Consider the following 13520-nt stretch of genomic DNA (forward strand, 5'->3'; position numbering starts at 1 on the left):
GGTGTCTGCTGGAACAGGAGAGTGAATAAGAAAGAATGATGGAGAGGCTGGGGGGATGACCACCTGTCCTGGCTGATTTGGAGTGAGATGTTTTCAGAAAGGGTGTGATTTTAATGCAAACTTTGGTCATAAAAAGGGAGGAGGGATGGACCCACTTCCTTTAGAGCAGCACTTCACCTCCAGGTGGTAAAGCTGCCCAGCTCTGGGTGACTCCTGGCTCTGCTCCTTCCAGCTCCAAGACTTCTGGCAATGACTTGACCTTACTATCTTCAATGTCCACATCTGAAATCTAGGCCAATATTAGTTTGTGCTTCAGAGGGAAGGCTGTGCAAATTAAATGAGCATATTGACGCATGAACTATGAATGACAGCTACTGTGAAGGCTTCCTGGGGGAGCCCATGTCCCTTAATGGGTTGGATTTTTAAAATTTGGTAACTTGGATGTTGGGTACCTGGGGATTCATTATATCATTCTTTTCTACTTTTGTGGATGCTTGAAACTTGCCACAAGAAGATGACTGTTTTAAAAACAAGTACTAGATATCTAAGATGTTAGTTCTGCTTAGAAAACAAACACAAATAGGGATGGGGGTTGGGCAAAATGGGGGAAGGCGGGTGGGAGGTCCAGCTTCCAGTTATGGAATGAGTAAGTCACGAGGGTGAAATGTACAGCGTAGGGAACATAGTAAAAAAACAAAAACAAAAACAAAATACAAATGCAGATATATCATGGGATAGAATGCAGAATGCACATGAAAATTTTAAATTAAACGGCCGATTTGAAAGAAACGAATGGCTTAAAGGAGCTGCTTAGAATTACGACCTCAGGCCAAGGCTGCATGTGATCTCACTGGGCCTTCAATATTCTCGTCTTAAAAAAGTCGGGGATAGTGACACTTCCCTCCAAGTACTTTATGAGTCAAGCAAGAGAAGAGATGTGAGGGTGCTTTGTAAACTGTAATTCTGCCTTCCAGTTGGATGATTTGTTCATTCATTTGACACATTTCTTGAGGCCCTGCTACGTGCTGGGTGCCTGGCTGAGCACCAGGACAGTCCTACACAGCTCTCCACGGCATGTAGGATAGACCGGGACATTCTCCTGAGACCACACTACCCAGGTGCAAATTCTGACCCTGCGGCTTACTCCTTGGGTAATTATGGCAGGCCTCAGTTTTCTTATCTGTAAAATGGGGACAGCAATCCTTCCTCTGCATTGCTGTGAAGATCAAATGGGACAATAGAAGTAAAGTGCCTAGAGCAATGTCTGGCACACAGCAAGTACTTAATATGTACTCTTTATTGCTACTGCCCACAGGGAGGGGACAGCCTAGTGGGAAAGGCTCAGAATAAACAAATCAGAGAAGTGGCTTTAAAGTATTTTTGTGTCATGGAGAAATGGGGTGGCATGATGTGACATGGAATAACACGTGGGGCCAGAGAGGGCCTTGCCAGGGCGCTGACCTTTAAGGTGAGTCAGTTGGATGATATTAAGCAGGGACAGAGTTGTGGACAGAGGTCAGCAGAGGGTGAGGCAGGAAGTACTGGACCTGCTCAAGAATCCGAGAGGACAGAGTAGTGTCAAGTTACTGGGTACAGTTGGTCAGGTTGTGAACTGTTCAATCCTGGGAGCTATCTTAGACATGGTGGACCTGAATGTTTTTTTACCTCCATTTTTTGGAAGATAAAATGAGTGTGTTATTTTGACTAAGTCAGGATATTGTGCTGGTTTCCCAGCGGTTGGAAGTAAAGGGTTTTGAGGAAGGGACTCTTTGTTCTAATTGTGAATGTGTCATATGGGTTAGTGGAGGCCCAGGAGCAGGGGATGAGAGAGGAGTGTGACCTGTGAAGCTAGCAGGGTGAATGGGGCCACATCCTGCAGGGCCTCGTAGACCTGGGAAACAAGTTTGGGTTGATCCTAATTCCAGTGGGAAATCTTTGGAGGGGTTATGGACAGAGGAAAAGTGGGTCTTGACCAACTTCCTGGGCATCTCTCAGGCTGAACTGAAGGGGGAGCAAGAGTAGCAGCTCTAAGCCCTGGGAAGCTGATGAGAGACGAAGGGGATGGTCTGTGCTAGCGTGATGGTGGTGGCCCTGGAGAGAAGTGATGCTCATCACGCATTTTTTAATGAGGAAAAAATAAAGTAAAAGCAAAGTCAAAGTCAAAGGGAGATGGGGAGAAGACAAGATTTTGAAGATATTTTATAGCCACAGGCTGTTTCTTTTTCCTGAATCCCAAAGTCCTTGAAAACCCGCTTTTCCCCACTTCTCACTTTGGTCAATATGCCTGTGCTTTGTTCCCAGGCGGCCTGGAGCACTGTCCAGAATGGAAATCCGCCGCAAGCAAATGGATCTGGGATTTTGTGGGAAAGGGAGTGAGGACAGGCAGGCCTCTGAGGCTGGGACTAAGGGGGGATACAGGTGGGCCAGCCTGGGTGCAATGGCTGGGCTTGCGTCAGCCCCAGCTGCCGTCTGGGTAGCTCTGAGCACTATGGGCCTGAGCGCTATGGACTGTCTCCATTGATTGTACTACCCTGTGAGGAGGGTGACATCACTGTCCTCTCTATAGGGAGAGGCAGGGCTTCTGAGGAGGTTGGTTAACTTGCCCAGGGCACCCTGCCTGGCACTGGAGCCCTCCCTTGCCCCACCATTCACAGCCTACTTCCTGACATGGCCTGGCTTCCTCTGCCCAGTGCACCTTCAGGGAAGCTACCATTTTGTTTCGTTGCTAACCAATGGAGAGTTTTGAGTTTGAGTCTTCGTCTGAGTTCTAAAGGCCCTTGGCTGGGCTTTAGGGTGCTGAGAGCCTGGAACTGTATGGTGGGGGGCACCCTTTCCCCAGAATAAAGGCAGAGTCTTGCTGGCCAAGAACACATATTTTGGCTGTTTGGCTTCCTCCAAGCTTAGAACATAGTGCCTGGTACGTAGTAAAACCTCATACATATCTGTGGAAGGAGCGAATGAGTCTCATGATTAAGGTCCGTATCCAGTTGTTCTTCCTTAGTTTCCTTCCAGAACTCAAGGACATCTTTCCATGGGCTCTTAGCGAAGACTTAATGGTCCCTCTCCACTTTATGAGTGAGGCCCAGAGACAAGTTCTCACAAGGCCAGGAACCTGGTGATCTTAAGGCAGATCTCCTTTCCCCCAGCCCAGTGCTGCCTTCCTCTCTTCTCCATGCAAATACTGTGACCATAGACCTGCCACCACGAAGAAGACACACAATTGTGCAGGCCAGGAGGGCACAGCAGCCTCTCACATCTACGCGGGATGTGCAGATGTTCCCGTGATGGGGCAGAACCATCCAGACGGGCAGCTGTGGGTGCCTGATGAGGTAGAACCATCCAGACGGGCAGCTGTAGGTGCCTGATGAGGTAGAACCATCCAGACGGGCAGGGGACCAGGCAGCACCAAGATAGTGGAGATTTGATTTTTCAAGGGCTTTTCCTGAGGCTGCATGTGGCTGGGTCTGCTTAGATTTATCTTTGCACAGTGCGGAATGCACTCTTTGCCTGGTATAGAATTCTAGAAAGTTGGAGAGGAGGGATCCTGGAGGTCAGCACCATGCCACACTCTCTGCAGGGGGCAGACATTGCTACCCATCACCGCATTCCTGTCCATAGAGCTAGAAAGGGCCTTAGCGCCTCTGGTGCCCCCGCAGTCATCAGGAATCAATTACAGTTAGCCTCCTGCTGGGCCTTTTGCAGGGGGGACACTGAAAGCCCAACGGAGCTGAGAAGCAGGGGGCTGTCACTGATTGTATGACTTTGAACAAGAGATTTAGCCTCTCTGAGCCCCAGCTGCCACTCCATTATTTATTTACGTGACCACTCATTCATTTCTTCAACAAACATATCTGGAGCACCTACTGTGAGCCAGGCACTGGGCTAGGAGCTGGAGAAGATGCAACAAGTAATTTTTCTCTGTAATTCGAAACCTTTTGGCTCTAACAATCTAATTTGTTGCAGCCCTTGTGATAGCTGTCCTGGCCACGCGATCATTCCTGTTTTCCTTCTCTGAGCCTCGTCTCTTGTCTCACTTTGCACTGCCCTCCTTCTTAGGTGGCTTCCAGAATGTCCCATCTTATTATGAACCAGGAGCTTGCAGAGCCAGAGTATGAGCAGTTCTGAGGATACTGCTGAGAGAGTGGCCGCAGACGTTTGCTCTGCTCTTTGAAATACTTACAAAAAAATATTTGGATGACCCTTCATTACCTGAGTAGGCATTTCTCAAGTTTACATTGCAGGCCTGAGTGATTGTGATATTTTTGAGAAATAATTTCCTGTGGAACTTGAATGTTTCTCCTGGAAGACTCATGTGGCAACCCATGTTGTATATGTGAAGTGTGCTTTGGAATGTTAACAGAGAGGCTGATTCACACCAGATGGGGTGGAAATCCAAGGGAAAGGGATGTACAAACCGAACACGACGATTCAGTTCTGAGTTTGGATTTTTAAGATATACTAAAGGTCAGAGGTCAAGGACCTTGACCTATTGTCCAGGCTTTCCCTTAAGTTTTCTTTTATTTTTTTTTTTAGATTTATTTATTTGAGAGACAGACAGCACGCACATGCAGGTGAGTGTGCACACATGAGTTGGGGGTGCAGAGAAAGAGGGAGAGAAATCCTCAAGCAGACTCCCTATTCAGCGCAGAGCCTGACTCAGGGCTCGATCCCAGGATCATGACCTGAGTTGAAACTAAGAGTCAGTCTCCCAACCGACTGAACCACCCAGGTGCCCCTCCCTTAAGTTTTCATGTTGCCTTGGCTCATCTGAATCTCGGTCCTGTTATAAAGGAGTCACTTTTATGATATTCAGTTTATAGACAAAATTCTGGTGGCATATCAGAAAGTCCAAGGCAGCTTTTGCTGGAAGCTTCCTACATAAAAGCTCAGATTTGGACTAGTATCAGTGTTTCTCAAGATTAAAAAATTTTTGGATAAATGTTTTTTAAAAAGCCACCCCCATATCTTCCATGTGTCTTTTACCATCCCAAATTATTTTTTGTCTAGATCCATTCTGTAATTTATAATATCCAAGGAATAGGCACTTTTGTGGTTCCAATTTGCAAATTAAATAATAAGTCCTATTTACGGCGGCATATGTAGCCTGGCCCTACGCTGAGTGTTTTACATATATTATCTCCCACAATTATCCTGCCTACGATTATCAACCCCTTTTACAGATGAAGAAACAGACCCAGAACGGTGTGTCCTCAGGTCACTTGATGGGGGCAGGGAATGACTTAGCCCAGATTTGAACCTTGGTCTGGCTGACTCCACGTGACCCACACTCTTCACTCTACTTGCTCTGTCCCTGTCTCGGTGCACACCCAGGATCAGCAACCTCAGTGGTAGATCCATCAGGAAGGGAGGGAGGTATATCTTTGTGTGGGGGCTGAAGAACAAGGAAGGGGACTGGGGCAGGGAGGTGTCTGTGGGCTGGAGGGGGAAGAGGACCCCAGAGAGGATGAGTCAGGTGAGGGCCTGAGGCTGAGGGGCTATTCTCCTTTTAGTATTTAACTATCTGTTCCAGGCATATGGCTGACCCTGGGAAGCTGGCAGCTGGAGGGGGAAATAGGCCACCTGACATTGGAAAGACCTGGGTTCTAGTCTCAGCTCTGCAGCTTCTCAGCTGCACCTTTCTGGGCCTCGATTTTGTCATCTATATAATGGGTTAATAGTAATAGTGACCCAGAGCTGTGATACTGCTATGTGCAAGGAGGGCATGGGGAATCAGGAACAGAGGATGGAGTGGGGGCCTCAGGCTGTCTTGGAGGGCCAGGTGGCTTTCTGGAAGAAGTGACATTTAAGCTGAGACCTGGAAGAGGAGAGAGATTTACTCAATTCTTTGGGGACCTGAGGACAGGCCCATGTGGCTGGAGTGACCGGCATGAGGTTACCAGAAGGGGGTGACTTGGCTCTGGGCTGGGCCCCTTTTTGGGACTCAAGTGGCCAGCAGAGACCTGTAATTGGTATGAGCGGAGGTGGGAGCATTCCCACTGCCCACCACCACAGACCACAGCCTGGGCCCCTCTGGCCCAGAAGGTGGAGAGGAGATCATATGGAGGGTGCCGAAGGAGTCCACAGGGAGCCCTGTGCGGAGGAGTTTGGAGGGAGGCTGAAGGGGACTTGCTGCAGAGCGACCTCCCACAAGTACAGATGTGTTCTGCAATGGCTGTGAGAGCCCCCAGGAGTCCATGTGATGTCCCCATGGCGGGCTTGGTCCGCCCAGCTGGACGAACCTGTCACGTTCTTGTTTTGCTGATGGAGCCAGCCCCTCCACCATCAAGCATTTATTGGGCACCTGCCACGTACCGGGCACTGTTCTAGACCTGGGGATACAGAGGTGAGCAGCACAGTCCAGGATCCTACTCTCACGGAGCTCACTTCCCAGTGGGGATGAGACCGCAGCCGTAGAACCACCTGGGAGGGTGGCATTTCTCGAAGTGAGGGAGGTGCAAGCCGTGTGCATGTCTTGGGGGCTGTGTCCCAAGCAGGGCCACCACCTGGAGCAGAGACCCTGAGGTGGGATGAGATTGGGCACGTTCACGTGGATGGCATGCACATTTTGGCGTGAGGGAAGGGAGAGTGGAAGGAGCTAGAGTCAAGAGGCATCAGGAGGCCAATTCACGTAGGACCTGGTAGCAGAGGAGTGACAAGATCTCAGGCTGCTGCTACTGGTGACGAGACTGTAGGCGTCAGGGAAGGACAGGGGGAGCCCTTCCCTCTGTCGAGTGACAGGAGACAGACCACGCTGTTTGTGGCCTGAGGAAGCCTGTGCAGGTGCCGCCACCTTTGTGTGCTTCTGTCTGCTGTGCTAGAAAACCGTGAGTAGGTGAGGCGCCTGGCTGGCCGAGCGTGCGCTCGCTGGGCGGGTTCTAATTACTGTGATGATTAAAGCCCTGAGGGTAAACCCCAGGCAGAGCATGCACTGCCTTTCACGCTCCCTGAAAATCAAGACTGTCTTCTGCTCTCTGCCCACAGCACGGGGCCCGCATGCCATCCCCCATCGTCCTCACGTGCCCTCATGTCACTGTGGCTGCATGTCAGGAGAGAGAGCAGATGGCCCTCAGGCCTTTCCTCCATAGGTGGCAGGAAGGTGGGGACTGCGGGGTTCCTGCTGGTTCCGACAGGCTGCCCACACCAATGTCTTGATGCTGGGGGTCAGGCGCCTGATGGAGAGGGACAGGGTGCCATAAGGACACTGAGGAGGGGCACCAGGGCCAAGATGGGGGTGCAGGGTAGGCTCCCTGGAGTTGGGGAGTCCATGCTGAGTTCTCCAGGTTGCTGGTGATGAGGGGTGAGGGGCCAAGTGGTCCAAACATCAAATACATTTTAAGGCGTTTGAAATGGGAGGCAGGGGTGGGTGCAAGGGATTGAAAGAAGTCATGAGGGGCGGGGGTGCACACGGAGCTGAGAGGTGGGTGGGCAGGGCAGACCAGAGTCACAAATAATGGCCTGAGGGGGAGGACAGGAGCCCGAGACAGTGAGCTGGCCCTGCAGACATGGAGGCAGTGAGACATGGTGGGGACGTAGACGAGGGTGGTGGCAGTGAGGATGGAGCGGAAATGTCCACGGTCAGCAGGGCAACACTTGACTCGGAGATGGACCAAACTCAGACGGACACAGAGAAAGGAGTGAGAGCCGATGCCCAGGTGTGTGGCTGGGTGGCTTGTGGGTGATGCTGCCTTTCCAGAGATCCTGCAGCCAGGAGGGAGGGCGGCAGAGGATGAGCTGGGCTTTGGGAGAGTGGGAAGGGCCTGGGAGGTGCCCTGGGGAGACTTTCAGGAGGTCTGGAGCCTCGAGCCCTGGGTGTGGAGGTGAGCATCTCTGCAGATAGACAGAGGAGGAGGCTTCTGAGTGCTGAGCTGCCCGGGCAGCTATGGAGAAGGAGGAGAAAAATAAAACAAAATGTGTGAGTGTGTAGAATACTCTGGGAGCCCCCCGGGGGTCGGGTGGTGTCCTAGGTTTCCCTGGGCTGCTGGCCTGGGACTGAGGCCCTGAAGGATGCCTGGATGTGGGCGGGTAGAGGAGGGAAGCGATGGGGGTGTCCAACAGGGAGAGAGACGTAGACTGTGCCCATATCCGAGGAAGGCTGGTGGAAGGAAGGCTTCTTGGGAGAGATATGCCAGATGAGGCATGTTGTCAAAGGTGTTGAACATTAAGCTGAAGAGTTAGGGCTTTTTCTTGTAGATGAGGGAGGCCCAGCATGGTTTTGAACACAAGAGAGACTTAATCAGAACCACTCTTTCTGGCCTCAGTGCTTAGGCATGTGTCGGTGTGACACTGGTGCTCAGTGCACAGCATGCTGGTGGCCGTCCCTGCCCTCTGAGCTTCAGTCCATGTGGCCTCAGCCTGGCCCGCTTCATTCAGTAGGGGTACAGGGGCAGAACTGGGAAGGCAGCTTGAAGGGATCATCACCTGCACAACTGCCTTCACCCTTCCTCTGGCCTGTATTTGGGTGCCTGCCTTTGGGTGCCTGCCTTGGGTGCTCTTGGCCTCCAGGCCATGTCTTGAGTCTGCCTCTGAGATAGTGGGGTATTGTCTCAGCAGGAGTCCTGGGAGGGAGGGGGCACTCTGTAGGAAACCAGTGTTCTCCACTCTGGGAGTGCCCCCCACCATGTGCCCCCCATTCCCCACTGTCCTGCACAACGGGCCATTGCCCATGGTGAAAAGGTGCCTGTGACTTAATGACATGTAATACCTTTTGGACTGCTTACCATGTGCCAGACCCCAAGCAATGCATGCTACATGCATCAGCTCATCTTCATTCTTAGGAAGTGGGTTCTCTGTACCCATTCCACAGATGAGAATATTGAGGCTCAAAAAGGTTAAATAATTAACTTACGGTCTCATACATAGAGACTGCAGGCTCGGGATTTTTAATGCAGGCAGGCAGAGGGCAAGTTCATCCTTTTAACACATCACCCTAAAATCACTTTCTGAGCAGAGACTGGTCTCTCTCAGCACCCCTGCACACTCCCTCCTCCATAACCTGGCCCCACGATGAAGCCTCCATTAGGTGCCGTTTGAGAGCTGTGGCCCATCGCAGGGCATGAGGGATAGCTGGTGGTTATCCCAGCTTGGTCACTTACTTGATGTGTGTGTTCTAGGGATCATCACTGAAATCCCTCACACCTCAGCTTCCTTCTCTGCAAAATGGGGACCACTAGTCCCCACCTCTTAAGAGTTATGCAGAGCAAATGAGATAAGGCTCTTAAGCACTTAGCATAGGGCCAGGCAAGAGGGAAGGGCCCAGTAACGGTGGTCATTAGAGTCCTATCACCACCCACGTTGCCTTCTTACACAGAGGACCCAGAAGCCACCTGGCCAGTGGCGAACAGGTGCCAGTGGCGCGCGCGCGTGTGTGGCAGAGCCAGAGGACAGGGAGGATGAATCATTGACCGAAGCTCTGAATTATTAATGCCGTTATTCTCAGACTTTTAATGAGGGCCGCGTTGGGAGCCCATATATGGAAGGCGCATCGCAGACTCCGCGACAGGCGCCCCCCCCCCCCCGGGGTCCCGAGTTGCCATGGAGTCCCGCAGGCAACCTGGAGGCAGCCGCCCGCGGCAGTGCCCAGAATGAGGCCCCCGCGCAGGTCCTCGGTCTGCGGCCTCAGTCCTGGCCGAGCCGGGTTCCTCCTTTGCGTGGCCCTTGCCCGCTCCGGGGGAGCGAAATGGATGGGTGGAGACTGGGGCGGGCTTCCGCGGGAGAGTGCGGTTTCTGTGCGGAGCCTGCTGCAGGGCTTCCGCCCCGGGCAATTCCGCGGAGCGGACGCGCGGCGGGGCGGAGGGGACCTGAAATCCAGTCGCCGCCGCTCGCCGAGCACTGCGCCTTCAGTGCGCCGGCGTCCGGCCGGCTGGCGAGCCGCCGAGCCCCTGCCGCACCCCTTCCTCGGCGGCGGCCGGCTCGGGGGCGAGCCCCGGAGAGGAGGGGCCGGACCCGGAGCGACGGTTCCGGGGGGAGGTGGTGGCGGGCAGACGCCGAGCGGGGCCCCGCGGGGGCCTTCGCCGGCCTCCCCCAGCCGGCCGAGCTCCGCGGGGCGGGGCGCGGGGCGGGCCCGGGAGGAGCGCGGGGAGGAGTCCGGGCTGCGGAGGCGGCCGCGTCACAGCAGTGCTCCCGCTGCCCGGCGCCTCAAACCCGGCCCGAGCGCCGCCGAGGACGCGGACGGGGACCCGCACGGGCACAGGGGCTGCGCCGGAGCTTCCTCTCGCGGGCGGGGGCTGCGCGACCATGGCGGACAAGGAGGCCGGCGGCGGCGACGCGGGGCCCCGAGGTGAGCGCGGGGCGCGGGTCCTGTGGCTGCGGCGCGGCGGGCCGGGGAGGGATGAGGCGCGCTCGGCCCGGCGTCCCGCAGCTCCTTCTCCGGCCGCGGGAAAGTGGGCGCGCACCCCTCAACATCTTGCCCTAGCCGGGAGGGCCAGGGTCAGCGCCGCGGCGGAGCAGCGGTCCGGGGGGCCCGATTCGGCCCGCCGGTCACGTGCTGCGCTCCCGGCCGGGGTGCGGACACTGCGGCGGGGACCGCAGCCCCCGCCCGGGCGCCCTGGCCGTCCGGTCTCGGGGTGGCGCCTCCTGCGGGGCCCCTGGGGAGTCCGGGTGAGAACCAACCCCCCCGTGTCCATGCCCGGCGCACTGTGCGGGGACGCCCGCGCTGGCCGAGTAAAGGGCCGCCTGCCGGGTGGCCCCGTATCCCCAGCGGCTCATTTCCGTGACTCAGCGAGGCGCGGGTGGGAGCCTGGGGGCAAATCGAGGGTTTGGAGCTGTCCCCTCGCCCCGCCGAGGTCGGACGTACGTGCGGGCAGTGGGGGCTGCAGCTCGGGGCGGAACTGCAGCGCGCACTGCCCGCCCCGCCCATCCCCAAGGATTCTGCGGGCCGTAGAGGGGCGAAGCGGCGGGGGCTCGGCTGTCCCCTCCTTGCCCGGGCGGGGGAGAGGAAGGTGGCGCCCTGTGCGGAGGACCGACGCTCGCATTCTGCAAATGTGCGATGGCCAATCTTTGGGGAGCGTGGTTCGGGCCAGATGGGGCGAGGGTGCCGGGTAAGGACCGAGAGGAGGACCCGGGAGCCAGGGGAAGAGGAGGAGCAGCTTTTGGAGCCCAGGGCTATAAATCATGGTTTCGCCAGCGGAGGGGACGGCCTGACCAGGATCGTGGGTCCCAAGTGGGGAAAGTTGGGCGCACGGAGATGCAGCGCGTCCCTGACCTGAGGGGCTTTAGCAGTAGCAGCCGCGGGAGGGGAGCGTAGCCCAGTGGCTTCCGGCGAGCCGCAGTGTGAGCCTGGGGAGGATGAAATTAAAATGTCTGGGACGTAGGGGAAATTCATCCAGGAAAAGCTCTGCGGGCACCTCAAAGCTGGGGAAACTGAGTCAGCTGGCTGCGCGGCCACCATGGGCGGGGTGCTTGCAGTCTGTGGCCGCGGCCCCCGCCCTCTGCTGCGCTCTGAGCGGCACCTGCCCGCTCCCCAGCCCATTGTTCCTGCGGATCTGGGAGGTGCCTCCCCACACGGCACTGCAGTAGTGGGGGAGTGCGGGAGGGGGAGGGGGCATCCTGACAGGGTTCACTCTTGGGAGGGGCCTTGGAGAGCCCAGGCCAGAGCCCAGGCCCGGCCCAAACGCGCATCCAAATCTGCCCCCGCCTCTGCCCTTCCTCAGCTGGCAAACGCGGGCAGTGGGCTGGTGGCTTTGTCTGGATATCACTCAGCAACTGGATCGATTCATTCCCCCCCCCTTTTTCTTTAAATTGGAAAAAAAATGTAGGATGATAGGGAGGGACGTCAGATTTGCTAAGAATTGCTAAAGCTTAAGTTTCTTGCCTCTCATGCTGGGATAAATAGCGGATGGCTGTATCAAATGCAAGGTTGGCCATAGGATGTGTGAAATCAGAAGAGTGAGCAGGAATGTGCTTCCCCCCCACACCATTTGTCTTGTAAAATCGAATGCAGCACCCCTACCCTAGACACACACACACACACACACACACACACACACACACAGACACACAGAGGCACTGGGTGGTTGTCTGTCCTCAGGCTGTGAGAGCTCCCCATCCAGGATGGGGAAACACATGCTGGGTGGTGCTGGGCCACTTGCCACTGTTCGCCTCTATCTATTCTAGAGTGTTTCTTCACTTCCAGTGATCTGCAGTTCAAGGCAGCCTGTGAGAATATCCAACACATGGACTTGGGACACAGAGCAGGCTGTCCCTGGCAACTTGCTGGTTCTCTCTTGGTTCCCATCCCTTCATCTCTAAAATGAGAGATATTAATAGTATCTCACAGGAGCAGAGCCTGCTCACCCATCATCTAACACATCTATTTCTAAGATTTCCTCACTGAATATTCTGTGCTGGGCAAGGAGCATTACCTTATTTTATTTGTTAAAGCCTCAACAACAGATCTGTTACCAGCATTGCCCTTTCCCCCAGGTAGGAAATCTAAACGTAGGTTGAACGACCTCTCCAAGGTCACACATCCAGGAAGTATTGATTTGGACTCAGGCCATCTGATTCCAGGGCTCTGGCCCTTTGCCGCCATCCTATGCAGCCCCTGTGGGTGTGGCCAGTGATGAGCATTCTATGAGGAACATAAAAATGGTGTTCTTCAGGGGATTATTTCAAGGATGCTTCTGGTGCCAAAGGATGAGCACGGAGAGATCAAACTGTGTTGGGACTTGTGGGCAGTGAGAGCCCTGGAGGGTGGTGTGGGCCAGAAAGGCTGGCCATAGCATGTTTCCCAACAGAGCAAGTGGGGGTGGAGTGTGGGTAGAGTTACTCATGAAACAAGAATGGCAGAAAGTTGGTAGTTGTGGAAGCTGGCTGATGGGTACACGGCGCTTCATTACTATTCCTTTTGTGTGTTCGAGTTTCCTTAATAGAACATTTCTGTTAATTTACAAAGGGCCACCTTTTAATCTTTAGAGCGTTGCACAGCAAAAGCTGAGATGACCTTCCGTCCTGCCCCCACCAAGACCTGCCTTGGTTGGCACAGGGAGCCCTACAAGGATGAGATGAATGGGGGGGACATGGGGTGATTCAGGCTGGGCTAGCTCTTATGATGACCGAGTCAGGAGTAGGCGTGGGCGGCGGACACCTAGTAATTAGTTCCAGAGAGGGGATGGCGTTAGGGAGAGGAACAGCAGGCCGGGGGCGGGGGTTTGCCCGTGTTGGGGGTGCCTCTGGAGGCATTGTGTTGGGCTTTGGAGGTGAGATTCTGAGGACTCCGTTTATGCGGAAATCGGAAAATACTGAATTATTTCAGTTGGCCCTGCCCACAATTGTGATTGAATGGATGGCTAACAGGGGGTCCTGTTACCCCGACTTCACCAGGGAGGGACCTGCCAGGCCCACACGGCACAGCCAGAAGTGGGCTTGAGTGAAGGGTGGGTGGGAGGTTGGTCAAGCTGTCCCGCCTCTCTGAGCACGTGCCTGGCCAGGGCTCTGGCCATGGACCCACTTTCACATCCATGCATGCGTCTGCAGCTGTGTCCCCTGCCGCTGTGTACTCCCTGTGCGTGCTCCCCACGCAG

The 13520-nt window shown here is 54.9% G+C and overlaps 1 protein-coding gene across 7 annotated transcripts in view; it reads left to right on the forward strand.

The window, feature by feature from the left end:
• Positions 1-13520, forward strand: part of HSPA12A (heat shock protein family A (Hsp70) member 12A) — a 155941-nt gene that overhangs the window by 81317 nt on the left and 61104 nt on the right. The window contains exon 1 of one of the 7 annotated variants that reach the window (XM_073904141.1): positions 10067-10276. The exons of 5 other annotated variants lie outside the window; for them this stretch is intronic. Coding sequence is in view for 1 of the 2 variants with exons in the window: in XM_073904138.1 (XP_073760239.1) it covers positions 10234-10276 (43 nt within the window). In the remaining variant the exon portion in view is untranslated. Of the gene's footprint in view, positions 1-10066; positions 10277-13520 lie in introns of those variants that run through there. One more of the 7 variants, XM_073904138.1, reaches the window with a different exon arrangement.

Source organism: Callorhinus ursinus, unplaced genomic scaffold (genome assembly GCF_003265705.2).
Source record: "Callorhinus ursinus isolate GAN/ISIS: 27379988/994484 unplaced genomic scaffold, GSC_fseal_2.0 scaffold20, whole genome shotgun sequence".
Classification (NCBI taxonomy): domain Eukaryota; kingdom Metazoa; phylum Chordata; class Mammalia; order Carnivora; family Otariidae; genus Callorhinus; species Callorhinus ursinus.